This window comes from Schistocerca gregaria, chromosome 11 (genome assembly GCF_023897955.1).
Source record: "Schistocerca gregaria isolate iqSchGreg1 chromosome 11, iqSchGreg1.2, whole genome shotgun sequence".
Classification (NCBI taxonomy): Eukaryota; Metazoa; Arthropoda; class Insecta; order Orthoptera; family Acrididae; genus Schistocerca; species Schistocerca gregaria.
In genome coordinates this window covers 116127276-116144423 of record NC_064930.1, presented here as the reverse complement: position 1 = coordinate 116144423, position 17148 = coordinate 116127276, and the positions used below count along the sequence as shown (strand labels likewise).

Sequence of the window (17148 nt, the reverse complement as noted above, 5' to 3'; positions counted from 1 at the left end):
CAGGTTTCGGAATGAAAGTGTATTAATTTCAACTATAATGAATATGTAGGAGCTTTAATAACAATCTGGTATATCAGCAGTTGCTGGTGTGGTCTTCAGTCCAAAGACGCACCTCTCCACCGTACTGTGTCCTGTGCAAGCATTTCTGCATAACTACAGCAGCCTATGTCCACTAGGACCTGTTTACTGCACTGGTCTCTTGGTCTTCTCAACAATTTTTCCTTCCCTCACGTCCTTCCGTAGCTAGCGGCCTTGCCGCTGTGGTAGCACCGGTTCCCACCAGATCACCGAAGTTAAGCGCTGTCGGACTGGGCTAGCACTTGGATGGGTGACCATCCGGTCTGCCGAGCGCTGTTGACAAGCGGGGTGCACTCAGCCCTTGTGACGCAAACTGAGGAGCTATTTGACTGAGAAGTAGAGGCTCCGGTCTCGTAAACTGACGGCTGGGAGAGCGGTGTGCTGACAACATGCCGCCCCATATCCGCATCCAGTGGCGCCTGTGGCCGGTCGGTGCCATTGTTCCTTCCGAGGCCTGTTCGGACGTTCTTTTCACGTTCTTACATTAACAAATTTGCCACTCCTTGATACATCAGAATGTGACCACTTGTAACACTTCCACTGCAATATTACCGACAGTGCTATGTCACTCCTCTCCATATCCGATTCTCTATTATTATTCCCCAATCGGCAGATCATAAAGACTAGTGATGCAGTTTATCGATTTAGCCAAATAATGATCTACGTGTTCCTTTAGTAGCGAATTACGAATTTGCGAATAAGGTCTTTAAGGGGGAATGTAACGGAAACTGTAAACATTTATTTAAAAAATCATTGCAACCATTATGTACAAATCTAAAATTTTGCGTGTGTAAAGTACAAGAGCTAAGTTTTAAGTAAAAAGTACAATAAAATAGGCAGGATTAATACTTTTCCAGAAATTTGTATTTTTAATTTTTTAATTTTTTTTGTGAAGAACCATAACTCAAATTCTAATCATGCAATTAATCTGAAAATTTTATTGTAGTATCCTGAAAAGGTTATAAGACCACTGAACTACAGTTAATTTATGGTACAAATTATATGCTTAATAGAGTTTTTAATTCTGTACATCAAAAATTAACTTTTTTTACATACATTCTTCTAAAAATCAGAATGTAATTCCAGGATCTCGTATTTTCGTAGTTCGAGGCAGAGAGCAACACGTTGCTAACAGTTCTTGAACATGTCATAGCATTAGAGCGTATACTTTTCGAGAAAAGGCTTCTAATAACGTAAAAATTGTAAAAAAGAGAAAATGAGGTCAAATATTTTTCTTCTCATACTTCTACATGTCACAAGCTTAGCTCAATTCTAAAATCCTCCCAATATATACTTCTCATCCGCCAGGTTTCTCTTCTGTTCTCTTGAAGTCTGCCTGGCCTGTATTTGCAGGTAAGACGCTAATGTGTTAGCTTTCTTGGCCCTGCTCTCGTCGGTGGTGTAAAATGCTTTTGTTATAAACACACCAGCATCTATACCAACTATGTTCAGCACTTCAATTCCGTCATTATCTCCGCTATTATAACATAAAACTGCACATAGACACCTATTTTGAATACCGTACTTCAAGACCATAGAATGACTTGTTTGAGCATCTAATCCAAATTACGTTATTGAGGCTTTCATTTGCATTTTGTGTCTTTCCGTGAATACACTTCCTCAGAAAATCCGTGTCTGCAAGAAACCTGAATCTGGGCTTCATGGCATTCATAACAGGTTATGGTAACAAGTGTTTATGTGAATATGTCTCATTTCTGTTGTTGAACTTACACCAAGCGTCTTTCGGACACAGATTGTGCATTGGTGATTGGTCACTGGATAGTTTGTGGAACAAGATTGCCCGCACAGCACGCCTCATTGCCTCGAAATTATGTGTGTTCTTCCTGATAGCTCTCCTATAAAATAGCTGAAGAGAATCAATTTCTTTCAGCGTAAGCATGCGTTTTCCCCCTAGTGGTTTTCCATCCTGAAGTTCTACACCTTTCTTCTCTTTCAGCCAGCGACGAAGTCTACAGCCAAGCCCCTTTTGGATGTGGCCAACACGTTCCAATTTTCCTATTGTTGTAGTGTACGGATTTTTATCTGTTACAGCTTTGAACGGAGAGGAGTCCCCATCACCAAGGTATATAGTATACCTAACACCATACTGGTACTCAGATCTGGAGAACATCTCCACAACTGCAGCAGCCTCCATGCTCCCACTTGAGCCACTATAATTTTCAGATCATGCTGCTCTATGCTTTCCTTGCCACTGTCTTCATTGTTGGACATTTTCCTTGTTGCACACTGGTGGCAGTATTTAGATATAACTTCCCCTCCCGTCGGCGGTTCGAGCCCTCCCTCGGGCATTGTTGTGTGTGTTGTCCTTAGCGTAAGCTAGTTTAAGTAGTGTGTAACTCTAGGGACCGATGACCTCAGTAGTTTGGTGTCTTAGGAAATCACACGTATTTGAACATAATTTTTACATCCAAAACTTAGCTTCAGTCTCAACACCAATAACAGATGCAACACCACACAGAGATGTGTGACCCCTTTTCATCCAGGTCCCATCTACAGACACACACTGGTCAGTAACATTTGCAGGAGATTCACTGTCATGGATATCTACCCCGGGATCTATTTCTTTTTGGTTTACTTGCACCAGTTCCTCCACAGCTTTCTTCGTAGAAACTTTGGCAGTATCGCATACAGCATCAGACACTTCATTATTTATTTTTTCAAACCTTGCACAAGGTGGAGGCATGTTCAGAAAACCACACAATTAATTACCTACTTCCCTGCCCTGTGCAAGGCATTTCAGAGCATATGCTAACCTAAAATTACTTTCACAGGCGTCAGTTTCTTTTTGGAGGAGAAAAATCAAAATTCATAGCCACAAGAATTACAAATTAGTTTAAAATCACGAGCTATACCCACTCTTCTTTCTTCAACAACAATCATGCATTCCGTATTTTTGCAGCTAACACATGAACATGAAAACCTTATAGCTTGCCAGAGAAGCTCTAAATCAATAAGTCTGAATCCACTGGAATCCATATCAACATCATTCACGCACCCGCACAATTCTCCAGTCCAAAGTTTCGATGCTGCAACTGAGAGCTTATGTTCTTCAATGCGAGAAGCTTCCTCTATTTTGTTGGTATACCGATGTCGATGAAACCTCCGTTTCCTAAACGTAGTTGTTCTACCACCCGTTATGCACAAATCTTGATTTCCACGTAAAGGTTTGCGGATTCAACCATCCACCTACTAATATGTGTCAGTATTGTCGAAACGTAAATAAAGCACATGCAAGAAAGTTTTCAGGCAAAGATATAGATGTCAACCAGAGGTATAGATGTCAGCCAAAGATACTGAAACAAAATAGCCTTCACGCTGGAAAAAATTTCCGCTGAAGCAATCAGTTTCCCAAATGTCAGAGAAGGTGGGAATGGCCACCAGCGAAGAGTTAATCAGTTTAACAATTTAAAGGCATTTCTAAAGCTGCTATCACGATAAAATTCACAGACAACATAGATTAAACTGTATAGATCAAGAAAATAATATTTTTGAAAAATCGTTTTTTTGCACCAAAATCCGTTACACCCCCCCCCCCCAATTCAATTGACAACAATTAATCAGGAATCACTGTGTTGATGAATACAGGTCAAAGAAATGAGTTAAACTTTATACCGTGATCAGGGTGCGAACCTGGGTCTCTTGCTCGCTAGGCAGTTGAGGTAACAACTGCACCACCCTGCCTAGTGAGCAGGCGACACAGGTTCGTATCCCGGTCATGGTATAAATTTTAATTCATTTCTTTGACCTGTATTAATCATCATAGATAAAGTTGAGACTTAATTTATGTCTCTGGAACTTTCGCTTTATCCGATTAATACAAATTCTGTTCTTTATCGTTGCTATTCAAGCTACATGTTTGATTCAGAAAAATTCCTTATGCTGTAACAGACACTGAATTTCTCCTTGATTGCCTTTCCTTCTTGGTACACAGACTACTATAGCCTCACTACCTTCTCAACTACTGCTTCCCTTCCACGCCATTCGACTAATACGAGTAACTATGAAGCGATATCCATTCAGGCTGTGGATGACCTGTCGGCCCTTGTACTTTAGAAGCCAAGGAGTGTATTCTAGTCGCCGGCCGTTGTGACCGAGCGGTGACCGAGCAGGTTCCAATCTTGCCTCGGGCATGGATGTGTGTGATGTCCTTAGGTTAGTTCAGTTTAAGTAGTTCTAAGTTGTAGGGGACTGATGACCACAGCAGTTGAGTCCCACAGAACCATTTGAGCCTTGCGAGAAAGCAAAGGAAGTGTAATGTAACACTTTTTCGATTATAATTTTTTTCAGGCGATTTCCGTCCGCGAGCTGTGTAGTTTTGTCTCCAAGGAAACGCAGGTCATTTCCCGCAACACGCACATGAAATGTAATTTCAAACATGTACCCGACTCATACGAGTATACACACAACAAAAAAAGTTTTGCATCACCTCGGTTCCGGGAGTTCCGGAACCTATACAGGAAATTGAGATAGAGATCAACAAAAACATCGTTTCCGCCCTTTTTATTGCTCATGAAAACCACACATTGCATGTTGTACCACCATACAGCGAGACCTTCTGAGGTGGTGGTCCAGATTGCTGCAAATACCGGTACCTCTAATACCCAGTAGCACGTCCTCTTCCATTGATGTGTGCCTGTATTCGTGACATACTATCCTCTAAGTTCATCAAGGCACTGTTGGTCCAGATTGTCCCACTGCTCAACGGCTTTCTCGCAAGGGAAACTCTCCATCACATCCCTGTCAGATTGAGTGAAAATGGTTCAAATGGCTCTAAGCACTGTGCCACTTAACTTCTGAGGTCATCAGTCGCCTAGAACTTGGAACTAATTAAACCTAACGAACCTAAGGACATCACACAGATCCATGCCCGTGGCAGGATTCGAACCTGCGACCGTAGCGGTCGCTCGGCTCCAGACTGTCAGATTTAGTCGTAAGATGGCCCAGTGGACAGCTTGAACACAGATCAAGCATGAGAACAGGAAGAAGGTGTACTGGACTGTGAAGAAAAACGCACAATATAAACAGTGAACGGTCCCAGAACAAGAAGTGGAATATAGAGCAGACACACAGAGAAATGGCGTCGTGGTTAAGTGCCGGCACGGTAACTCAGCGTGTTTGGTCAGAAGGTTAGCTGCCCTCTGCAATAAAAAAAAATAAATAAAAAAATACCTGTGTGAACGGGTCAACGATGAACTTTAACAGGTGTCATGGAACGTCATCCCCAAACAAATGTAACGAACACTAAAGAACAAAATGGAATTAAGCAAAAGGAACCTATGGTAATAAAAAAATAAAAATAATAAAAGTGGTTAAGGTGCTAAACTGCAAAAGTGGCGAGCCGTATTCTAACATCTCCCCTCCCCCTCCCCCCGCCCCGGACCAATTTTATTTCTTCTTTCTTCAAGTTTGTGTCTGTCTCGTGGTGTAACGTCCGTTTGTAACAGCGAGGTGTAAGTTAGGGACGTATAATGTCACTTGATTTTGCACAGTGGGGGATTAGCCGAGCTTGGTTCAAATGGCTCTGAGCACTATGCGACTTAACTTCTGAGGTCATCAATCGCCTAGAACTAATTAAACCTAACTAACCTAAGGACATCACACACATCCATGCGCGAGGCAGGATTGGAACCTGCGACCGTAGCGGTTGCTCGGTTCCAGACTGCAGCGCCTAGAACCGCTCGTCCACTGCGGCCGACATTAGCCGAGCGGTCTCGGGCGATGCAGCCACGGACTGTCCGGCTGGCCCCGGCAGAGATTCGAGTCCTCCCTCGGGCATCGGTGTGTGCGTTTGTCCTTAGGATAATTTAGGTTAAGTAGTCTGTAAGCCTAGGGACTGATGACCTTAGGAGTTAAGTCCCATTAGATTTCACACACATTTGAACATTCGATTCTGCACAGCTACTCTAATGACAGCCGATAGGAAGTGGCTCTCGAATGAGAACCACAAACGTTTGATGACAAAGTGACAAGTCAACCGAATCGTCCACCGGAAAGCACGTCTGGTGAGTCATACACGGTATTAGTGACAGTACCTGTGTCACATGATAGCGGTCTCGGGCGATGCAGCCACGGACTGTCCGGCTGGCCCCGGCAGAGATTCGAGTCCTCCCTCGGGCATCGGTGTGTGCGTTTGTCCTTAGGATAATTTAGGTTAAGTAGTCTGTAAGCCTAGGGACTGATGACCTTAGGAGTTAAGTCCCATTAGATTTCACACACATTTGAACATTCGATTCTGCACAGCTACTCTAATGACAGCCGATAGGAAGTGGCTCTCGAATGAGAACCACAAACGTTTGATGACAAAGTGACAAGTCAACCGAATCGTCCACCGGAAAGCACGTCTGGTGAGTCATACACGGTATTAGTGACAGTACCTGTGTCACATGATAGGAATGTCTTACCGGCGCACCTACTTTGTACGACTGGTAAATGAGTGAGATGTGCCTGTTTGCCCTATGTAGGTATTCGTATGAATGTGAATGTGATCGCTCCCAAGGAAAACGTAATACTTTGCAACATAAGTTGCAGCAAATGAACGCAGCAGTTTCACAGTCACACACTTTCTCTGTGCTCTCTCAAAACATATGTTTTTAACGTTTTTGAAGTCCCGTTCCCTTCTGGAAATCTTGACTCTTGAATGCCTTTGTTGTAACGTAGTTCACAGCCGTTTATTTGTTGTTTTCATATCTGCGATCCATCTATGTGCTATCTCGCCTGCTCTCACTATTCATCACATTTACTTGCGACGGTAATGGAGTCTTATCGCGTGAGTCGTATTCTACAGCCAAGAAAATGGTTCAAATGGCTCTGAGCACTATGAAACTGAGGTCATCAGTCCCCTAGAACTTAGAACTACTTAAACCTAACTAACCTAAGGACAACACACATCTCCACGCCCGAGGCAGGATTCGAAACGGCGACCGTAGCGGTCGGGCTGATCCATACTGAAGCGCCTAGAACCGCTCGGCCACACCGGCCGGCTACCTTTAATACTCGTCGTTTTAATTTGTGGTTAAGTAATTAATCACATGAACTGTGATGGCACTTTTGTCGTATGCTACATTCGTTTTTTTATTCAAGAGCCAAATATCGTGCAGGCTCACGCGAGCACGCGGAATTGCCGCAACACGACGTAGCATGGGCTCGGCTAATGTCTGAAGTAGTGCTGGAGGGAGCTGGCACCATGAGTCCTGCAGGGCAGGCCATAAATCCGTAAGAATACGAGGGGGTGGAGATCTCTTCTGAACAGCACGTTGCAATGCATCCCATATATGCTCAATAATGTTCATGTCTGGGGAGTTTGGCGGCGAACGGAAAAAACTCAGAAGAGCGTTTGTGGAGCCAATCTGTAGCAATTCTGGACGTGTGGGATGTCGCATTGTCCTGCTGTAATTTCCCAAATCTGTCAGAATGCACAGTGGACATGAATGGTTGCAGGCGATCAGACACGACGCTTGCATACGTCTCACCTGTCAGTCTTATCTCATTTACTTTCGACGGTAATGTTTTCTTACCACATGGCTTATATTCTATAAGTAGCGAGTAGTGTGAGAACTGTTAAGACTACAGAACTAAAGTATAGTCTGCCCGAACAGGCCACGAAGGTTCAACGGTACCGACCGGCCGCCGTGTCATCCCCAGCCCACAGACGTCACTGGATGCTGATACAAAGGGTTATGTGTTCAGCACACCGCTCTGCTGGCCGTACGTCAGTTTACGAGACCGGAGCCTCTACTTCTGAATGAAGCAGCTCATCAGTTTGCCTCACAAGGGCTGAGGGCACCCTGCTTGCCAACAGCGCCCGGCAGACCAGACAGACACCCATCCAAGTGCTAGTCCAGCCCGACAGTGCTTATCTTTGTCGTACTGGGCGGCACTTTGATGGTTGTCTATCCGGTCTGCGCAAGAGAGTTTCGAACATGGCTGACCTGCTTGATAGCCTAACACCATCACCAATTACCCACGACGACACTGCTATTTTGACTGCTCTTTATTTCACTACTTGTTGTTGGAACGGTCACTGTTTCTATTTTGCTTTTTTTCCGTTCAGTGCACCTTCTCCCTGTTTTCATACTGGATCTGTGTTTTTGACGGGCTATATGCTGGGCCATCTTACCTCTGAATCTGAGGGGGATGCGATGGTGTGGCAGTGAAGAAGCCCTTGCAGAGGCCACAGAATGATTGTTCAGTATGCTGTTCTTCTTCTTTTACATGATTAGGTCCAGTGGACCGCACGCTGCTACGTTTCCTCCTCCACTGTGTTCTGTCCATTGCTGCTGCCCGCCATTCATCCACATCTATTGATGCATGGTTTAAATCTTCATTGAGACCATCCCTCCAACACTTCTTCGGTCTCCCTGGGGGTCTCTTTCCTGTAGGTGTGAAATCCATGAGCTTCTGTGGCCATCTGTGATCTTCCAACTGGACTACATGGCCGGCCCACTGCATTTGTTTGGCTTTTGACAGTTCCTGCTATGTTTGGGTGCTGGTATAGTTCCTCAAGCTCGTCAGGTTGTGTCTAATCCTCCATTCCCTTGTGTCTGCATCCGAAGATCTTCCGAAGCACTTTCCTCTCAAAAACGAGGACCTTATGGAAGTTTTGTTTCCGGATACTCCATGTCTCACAGCCGTATAGAACAACAGGCTGGATCAGGGTTTTTTTACAGTCGAGTCTTGAACTGTCTGGAGAGATATCTGTACGGAAGGAGTTGTGCTAGGCCGTGGTAAGATCGGTTTCCTGCTTGTATTCTGGTATTGATCTCTGCTCCACATGACGAGTTTCCAGTGAAAAGTGCCCCTAGGTATTGAAATTCAAGCATTCTCTTGTAGGACTGGTCGCCCACCTGTAGTGATTGCAGATGACCAGCTGCCTGACTTTGACCACGCGTCATAACGACGTACTCTGTCTTGGCTTCGTTTATGTGGCAGCCTCCTTTAGTACTCTCGTCATTTGATTAAACTTCTCTTCAGACCTTGAGAGTAAACAGATCTCCTCTGTATTGGCTAAGTATGACAGCCTCTTTCCTTCGATTTCAATCCCTTATTTTTCTTGGAAAGTCTCGCGTACGATCTCCTCGAAGGCAAAGTTGAGCTTGTTTGAGTCCTGTCACAATTTCACATTCCTCAGTACGCGATTTCCATCTTCACCTTTGCATGTGTTTCGCTCAGACAGATTGGTAACCTTCTCTGCCGTGCCAAACTTCCTTCAACAGCTGAGCAGGCTCTTGGGATGTATAGAATCACAGACTTCTTAAAATCAACGAATACGCAAATCTTTAACATATTCACCCAGCGTCTCAGTGAGCTGCCGGAGATTGAAGATGTGATCTACTGTTGACCTCCCTGACCGGAAACCACCCTGGTACTCCCCAATCACCGATTCTGCCACTGGCTGAATTAAAAGTATGAGGTAATACTGTCCCTGGAGAAGATATTGAAGAGGCACTACGTCTATACAGGGTGCTCCATTGATCGTGACCGGGCCAAATATCTCACGAAATAAGCATCAAACGGAAAAAACGGCAACGAGCGAAACTTGTCAAGCTTGAAGAGGGAAAACCAGCTGGCGCTATTGTTGGCCCGCTAGATGGCGCTGCGATAGGTCAAACGGATATCAACTGCCGTTTCTAAAATAGGAACCCCCATTTTTATTACATATTCGTGTAGTACATAAAGAATTAAAATGAATTTTTTAGTTGGACCACTTTTTTCCCTTTGTGATAGATGGCGCTGTAATAGTCACAAACGTATAAGTACGTGGTATCACGTGACATTTCGCCAGTGCGGACGGTATTTGCTTCGTGATACATTACCCCTGTTAAAATGGACCGTTTACCAGTTGCGGAAAAGGTCGATATCGTGTTGATGTATGGCTATTGTGATCAAAATGCCCAACGGGCGTGTCCTATGTATGCTGCTCGGTATCCTGGACGACATCATCCAAATCTCCCGGACCGTTCGCCGGATAGTTACGTTATTTAAGGAAACAGGAAGTGTTGAGCCACATGTAAAACGTCAACCACGACCTGCAACAAATGATGATGCCCACGTAGGTGTTTCAGCTGTTGTCGCGGCTAATCCGCACATCGGTAGCAGACAAATAGCGCGAGAATCGGGAATTTCAAAAACGTCGGTGTTGAGAATGCTACATCAACATCGATTGCACCCGTACGACATTTCTATGCACCACGAATTGCATGGCGACGACTTTGAACGTCGTGTACAGTTCTGCCACTGGGCACAAGGGAAATTACGGGACGATAACACATTTTTTGCACGCGTTCTGTTTAGCGACGAAGCGTCATTCACCAACAGCGGTAACGTAAACCGGCATAATATGCACTATTGGGCAACGGAAAATCCACTATGGCTGCGGCAAGTGGAACATCAGTGACCTTGGCGGCTTAATGTATGGTGCGGCATTATGGGACGAAGGATAATTGGCTCACATTTTATCGATGGCAATCTAAATGGTGCAGTGTATGCTGATTTCCTACGTAATGTTGTATCGATGTTAGTACGAGATGTGACACTGCATGACAGAATGGCGATGTACTTCGAACATGATGGATGTCCGGCACTTAACTCGCGTGCGGTCGAAGCGGTATTGAGTAGCATATTTCGTGACAAGTGGATTGGCCGTCAAAATAGCTCTGAGCACTATGCGACTTAACTTCTGAGGTCATCAGTCGCCTACAACTTAGAACTACTTAAACCTAACTAACCTAAGGATATCACACACATCCATGCCCGAGGCAGGATTCGAACCTGCGACCGTAGCGATCGCTCGGTTCCAGTCCGTAGCGCCTAGAACCGCACGGCCACTCCGGCCGGCGATTGGTCGTCGAAGCACCATACCGTGGCCCGCACGTTCACCGGATCTGACGTCCGCGGATTTCTTTCTGATGGGAGAGTAGTAGGATCTTTGCTATCGTGATCCGCCGACAACGGCCGGCAACATGCGTCAGCGCATTGTCAATGCATGTGCGAACATTACGGAATGCGAACTACTCGCTGTTTAGAGGAATGTCGTTACACGTATTGACGGACATCATTTTGAGCATTTATTGCATTAATATGGTATTTACGGGTAATCATGGTGTAACAGCATGCGTTCTCAGAAAAGATAAGTTCACAAAGGTACATGTATCATATACGAACAACCGAAATAAAATGTTCAAACGTACCTACGTTCTACATTTTAATTTAAAAAACTTACTGTTACCAGTTGTTCGTCTAAACTTGTGAGCCATATGTTTGTGACTATTACAGCGGCATCTATCACAAAGCGAAAAAAGTAGTCCAACTGAAACATTCATATTTCTTTACGTTCTACAAGAATATGTAATAAAAATGGGTGTTCCTATTTAACAAACGCAGTTGATATCCGTTTGACCTATGGCAGCGCCATCTAGCAGGCCCAACTATAGCGCCATCTGGTTTCCCCCTTCAAGCTAGACGAGTTTCGTTCTTTGTGGGTTTTTTCGTTTGACGCTTATTTCGTGAGATATTTGGCCCGGTCACGATCAACAGACCATCCTGCATATGCTCACGTCTTCAAAAGCTGTTGCGAAATTGTGCTAAAACGGAGGAGCCAGGGCAGTGCCTCTCTTTACAGAACACCGGTACGGATAGGAGATGCTTCTGAAATGTCTGCTACGTATGTTTTGTGCAGGAGCTGCAGCAGCAGCGAGTGATGGCGAACGTGCGCGAGCGGCAGCGCACGCAGAGCCTGAACGAGGCGTTCGCCGCGCTGCGCAAGATCATCCCCACGCTGCCGTCGGACAAGCTGAGCAAGATCCAGACGCTCAAACTCGCCGCCAGGTACATCGACTTCCTGTACCAGGTGCTGCAGCAGGCCGAGCACGACAGCGCCGGCGGGGGCGGTGGCGGGGGTGGCAGCGGGGGCGGCGGCGGGGGCGGCGGGGGCGGGCCGGCACTCGCCTGCCACCACGACGGCCCGCAGCTCTGCGACCCGGCCGTCGAGAGCGGTGAGTACTCTCCGCCACGCACCGCAGCGGCACAGCCCGTCCGCCCCTTGGGGGGTGCCCACGAGACATACGGGCTCCACAACGAACTAAGTTGGCGCTCCCAACATAAACTACTGGCCATTAAAATTGCTACATTACCAAGATGATTTGCTACAGACGCGAAATTTAACAGCCAGGAAGAAGATGCTGTGATATATTTACAGCAACATGATGGTCGCGTCCGTGTTTGGCGACATCGCGGTGAACGCACGTTGGAAGCGTGTATTCGTCATTGCCATACTGGCGTATCACCCGGCGTCATGATATGGGGTGCCATTGGCTACACGTCTCGGTCACCTCTTGTTCGCATTGACGGCACTTTGAAGAGTGGACGTTACATTTAAGACGTCTTACGACCCGTGGCTCTACCCTTCATTCGATCCCTGCGAAACCCTACATTTCAGCAAGATAATGCACTACCGCATGCTGCAGGTCCTGTACGGGTCTTTCTGGATACAGAAATTGTTCGACTACTGCCCTAGTGAGGACATTCTCCAGATCTCTCACCAATTGAAAATGGTCAATGGTGGCCGAGCAACTGGCTCGACACAATACGCCAGTCACTACTTTTGATGAACTGTGGTATCGTGTTGAAGCTGCATGGGCAGCTGTGCCTCTACACGCCATCCAAGCTCTGTTTGACTCAATGCCCAGGCGTATCGAGGCCGTTATTACGGCCAGAGGTGGTTGTCCCGAGTCCTGATTTCTCAGGATCTATGCACCTACATTGCGTGAAAATGTAATCACATGTCAGTTCTAGTATAATATAATTGTCCAATGAATACCCGTTTATCATCTGGATTTCTTCTTGGTGTAGCAATCTTAATGGGCCGTAGTATATATAGGGTGTTACAAAAAGGTGCGGCCAAACTTTCAGGAAACATTCCTCACACACGAATAAGGAAAAGATGTTATGTGGACATCTGTTCGGAAACGCTTAATTTCCATGTTAGAGCTCAATTTAGTTTCATTCTTCCACCTACGCTCAATGGAGCACGTTATCATGATTTCATACGGGATACTCTTCTTGTGCTCCTAGAACATGTGTCTTTACAAGTACGACACAACATGTGCTTCATGCGCGATGGAGCTCCTGTACATTTCAGTCGAAGTGTTCGTACGCTTCTCAACAACAGATTCGGTGACCGACGGATTGGTAGAGGCGGACCAATTCCGTGGCCTCCACGCCCTCCTGACCTCAACCCTCTTGACTTTCATTTATGGGGGCATTTGAAAGCTCGTCTACGCAACCCCGGTACCAAATGTAGAGACCCTTCGTGCTCGTATTGTGGACGGCTGTGATACAATACGCCATTCTCCAGGGCTGCATCAGCGCATCAGGGATTTCGTGCGACGGAGGGTGGATGCACGTATCCTCGCTAACGGAGGACATTTTGAACATTTCCTGTAAGAAAGTGTTTGAAGTCACGCTGGTACGTTCTGTTACTGTGTGTTTCCATTCCATGATTAATGTGATTTGAAGAGAAGTAATAAAATGAGCTCTAACATGGAAAGTAAGCGTTTCCGGACACATGTCCACATAACATATTTTCTTTCTTTGGTTGTGAGGAATGTTTCCTGAAAGTTTGGCCGTACGTTTAACTGTCGCAGTAAGGTGTTGTGGAGGGTGCACTTTCCTGATATTCATCTTGATGTTCTAGTCAGCCTGTAAACTTGCTAACTATTTTGTCTTTACATGGGCTGTGCCTGACTTGATGTTATAAGTGACTGTTTGATAACCAATTTTTTAACGCTCCTACGCGCACATTTATATTTATGGGGGAACTTAGTGGGTTTCCCTGCCTGTCGAACCTTAAGTATTGTGCAAAAAACTAAATTAGGTGTTTGTTATTGTTCTAGTGCTATTATCTGTCAAGTGTAACACGCGACATTTTCTTGGTGTGTCATCAAGTGTTACAATAAATGCAAAATGCAGTGAACCGATGCGCTATTTCAGTTGTTCCGCTGATTTCCTATCTCCGCATTTGTTAATCTAAACAGATAATATTTAATTGTTCAAATATTGGAGGAAGGTGCGTGCTTTCCAGTACAGTTCTTCCGGAGTCAGCCTTTACAATGAACATCATTTGCAAATGTTATCCCCCCGCTCAAGTTACCGCTGTAATGTAACTTCTGTACTATGGGCTCCAGTGTATAATGACTCTGTTGGTATTCCCTCCAGGCGCGCTATGTTAGGTAGCAGTCTCTCCTTACTTTTCCAACAAACTTTCCGTAGAAATTATCAAATTAATTAATTCGCCCAGGGATATTATGATGGCTGTTTAAAGTGGGAATATCGATTTCTTAGGGGTCACAAATTATGATTTCTTCTAACACTCAGTAAACGCTAACACTTATGATAACATTCAGTATTTCAGTCTACATGCCACGGTTTGCTGTCGATTACTTCCACAACTTAAGGAGCGGCCAATCGCTGCACGGACACGATATAAAAGCATTAAGACGGCTGCCGAGGACTGTCGAATACTCAAAGCTCGTATCAAGATAGTAGCTGTTCACGAAAGAAGAGATACCATTGATGACCGTGCGGCTTCTCGAGAATAAATTATAATTGATCGAAACCCTCAGCTGCCGGCAGGTGTTGTTGATATACCTCGATGGGGACAGCTGAAAATATGTACCCCAACCGGGACTCGAACCCTGGACCTCCTGCTTACATTACAGACGCTCTGTCCACCTGAGCCACCGAAGACACAGATGAATAGCACGACTGCAGGGACTTATCCCTTGCACGCTTTCCATGAGACCCACATTCCCAACTGTTCACAATCTACATACGTAAGGCACGTGATACTGCGCAAAGAGTTTGACAGAGCACTGAAAGACCTCAGTTGAAACGAGGCCCCCGCAGTAGACAGCATTCCATTAGAACTACTGACAGCCTTGGGATAGCCATCCCTGACAAAACTCTACCATCTGGTGAACAAGATGTATGAGACAGGCGAAATACCCTCTAACTTCAAGAAGAATATAATAATTCCAATACCAAAGAAACCAGGTGTTGTCAGATGTGAAAATTACCGAACTATCAGTTCAATAACTCACGGCTGCAAAATACTAACGCGAAATCTTTAGAGACGAATGGAAATACTAGTAGAAGCCGACCTCGGGGAAGATCAGGTAGGATTCCATAGAAATGTTGGAACACGTGAGGCAATACTGACCTTACGACTTATCTTAGAAGACAGATTAAGGAAAGGCAAACCTACGTTTCTAGCATTTGTAAACTTAGAGAAAGCTTTTGTCAGTGTTGACTGGAATACTCTCAAATTCTGATTGTGGCCGGGGTAAAATACAGGAAGTGTGAAATGGTATTTACAGTTTGTACAGAAACCAGATGGCAGTTATAAGAGTCGAGGGGCATGAAAGGGGAGCAGTGGTTGCGAAGGGAGTGAAACAGGGTTGTAGCCTCTCCCTGATGTTATTCAACCTGTATATTGAGCAAGCAGTGAAGGAAACAAAAGAACAATTGGGAGTAGGTACTAAAATCCATGGAGAAGAAATAAAAACTTTGAGGTTCGCCGATCACATTGTAATTCCGTGAGAGACTGCAAAGGACCTAGAAGAGCTGTTGAACATGATGGACAGTGTCTTGAAAGGAGGATATAAGATGAACATCAACAAAAGCAAAACGAGGGAAATGGAATCTAATCGAATTAAGTCGGGTGGTGCTGAGCGAATTAGAGTAGGTAATGAGACACTTAAAGTAGTAAATGAGTTTTGTTATTTTGGTGAGTAAAATAACTAATGATGGTCGAATTAGAGAGGATATAGAATGTAGACTGGGAATGACAAGAAAAACATTTCTGAAGAAGAGAAATTTGTTAACATCGAATATAGATTTAAGTGTCAGGAAGGCGTTTCTGAAAGAATTTGTGTGGAGTGTAGCCATGCATGGAAGTGAAATATGGACGACAAATAATTTGGACAGGAAGAGAATAGAAGCTTTCGAAATGTGGTGCTACAAAAGAATGCTGAAGATTAGATAGGTTTGATCACATAACTAAAGAGGAGTTATTGAATAGAATTGGGGAGAAGAGAAATTTGTGGCACAACTTGACTAGAACAAGGGATCGGTTAGTAGGACATGTTTTTTAATTTATTTTTATTTTTTTAAGAAATCAAGGGATCACCAATTTAGTTTTGGAGGGCAGAGTGGAGAGTAAAAATCATAGAGAGAGATACCAAGAGATGAATACACTAAACAGATTCAGAAGGATGTAGGTTTCAGTAGGTACTGGGAGATGAAGAAGCTTGCACAGGATAGAGTAGCATGGAGAGCTGCATCAAACCAGTCTCTGGAATGAAGACCACAACAACAACATCAGTATGGCAATGCACGCTATCACATAGCAGCGTCTGCGAGGCAATGTTCTGTGGACAGTGACATTCCTGAAATGGTCCAGACTGCCCGGAGACACAACATGAACCCAGTGAATCACCTTTAGGGTGAGTTAGAAGGCCGACTTCGCTCTAGACCTCTGCACGTAACATCCCCGTCATCTCTCATTGTGGCTCTTGAAAAAGAATGGGCTGTGAATCCTCCACAGACATTTGGACACCTCACTGAAACTGACCTCATCAGAATTCAAGGAGTCACTTTAATGGCAAACAGCGGGCACACCACATAAAAATGTGAACTAATATGTGCTCAAAGTGGTTCAAATGGCTCTGAGCACTATGGGACTTAACATCTGAGGTCATCAGTCCCCTAGAACTTAGAACTACTTAAACCTAACTAACCTAAGGACATCACACACAACCATGCCCGAGGCAGGATTCGAACCTGCGACCATAGCAGCAGTGCAGTTCTGGACTGAAGCGCCTAGAACCGCTCTGCCACATCGGCCGGCAACTAATATGTGTCCCAGTACATCTGATCAGATAATGTACCTCTTGTTTGAGAAGTTTCTAATTCCACCCACCCAACAATTCCTTTTCGACGGTACATGCAGGAAACTATGCCCCAAAGACAGGATGCATGCCAAGGTGGGTTTTG

General features: G+C 44.9%; 1 protein-coding gene and 1 pseudogene across 1 annotated transcript in view; both read left to right on the top strand.

Annotated features, from left to right (window-relative positions):
* The window catches only part of LOC126295054 (transcription factor MafA-like), a 149707-nt gene that overhangs the window by 64260 nt on the left and 68299 nt on the right, over positions 1 to 17148 (top strand). Inside the window, exons 5-6 of the mRNA XM_049987302.1 lie at positions 11774 to 11984; positions 12015 to 12089. Of these exons, the coding sequence (XP_049843259.1) occupies positions 11774 to 11984; positions 12015 to 12089 (286 nt within the window). The remainder of the gene's footprint in view (positions 1 to 11773; positions 11985 to 12014; positions 12090 to 17148) is intronic.
* Positions 243 to 360, top strand: LOC126295572 (5S ribosomal RNA; annotated as a pseudogene).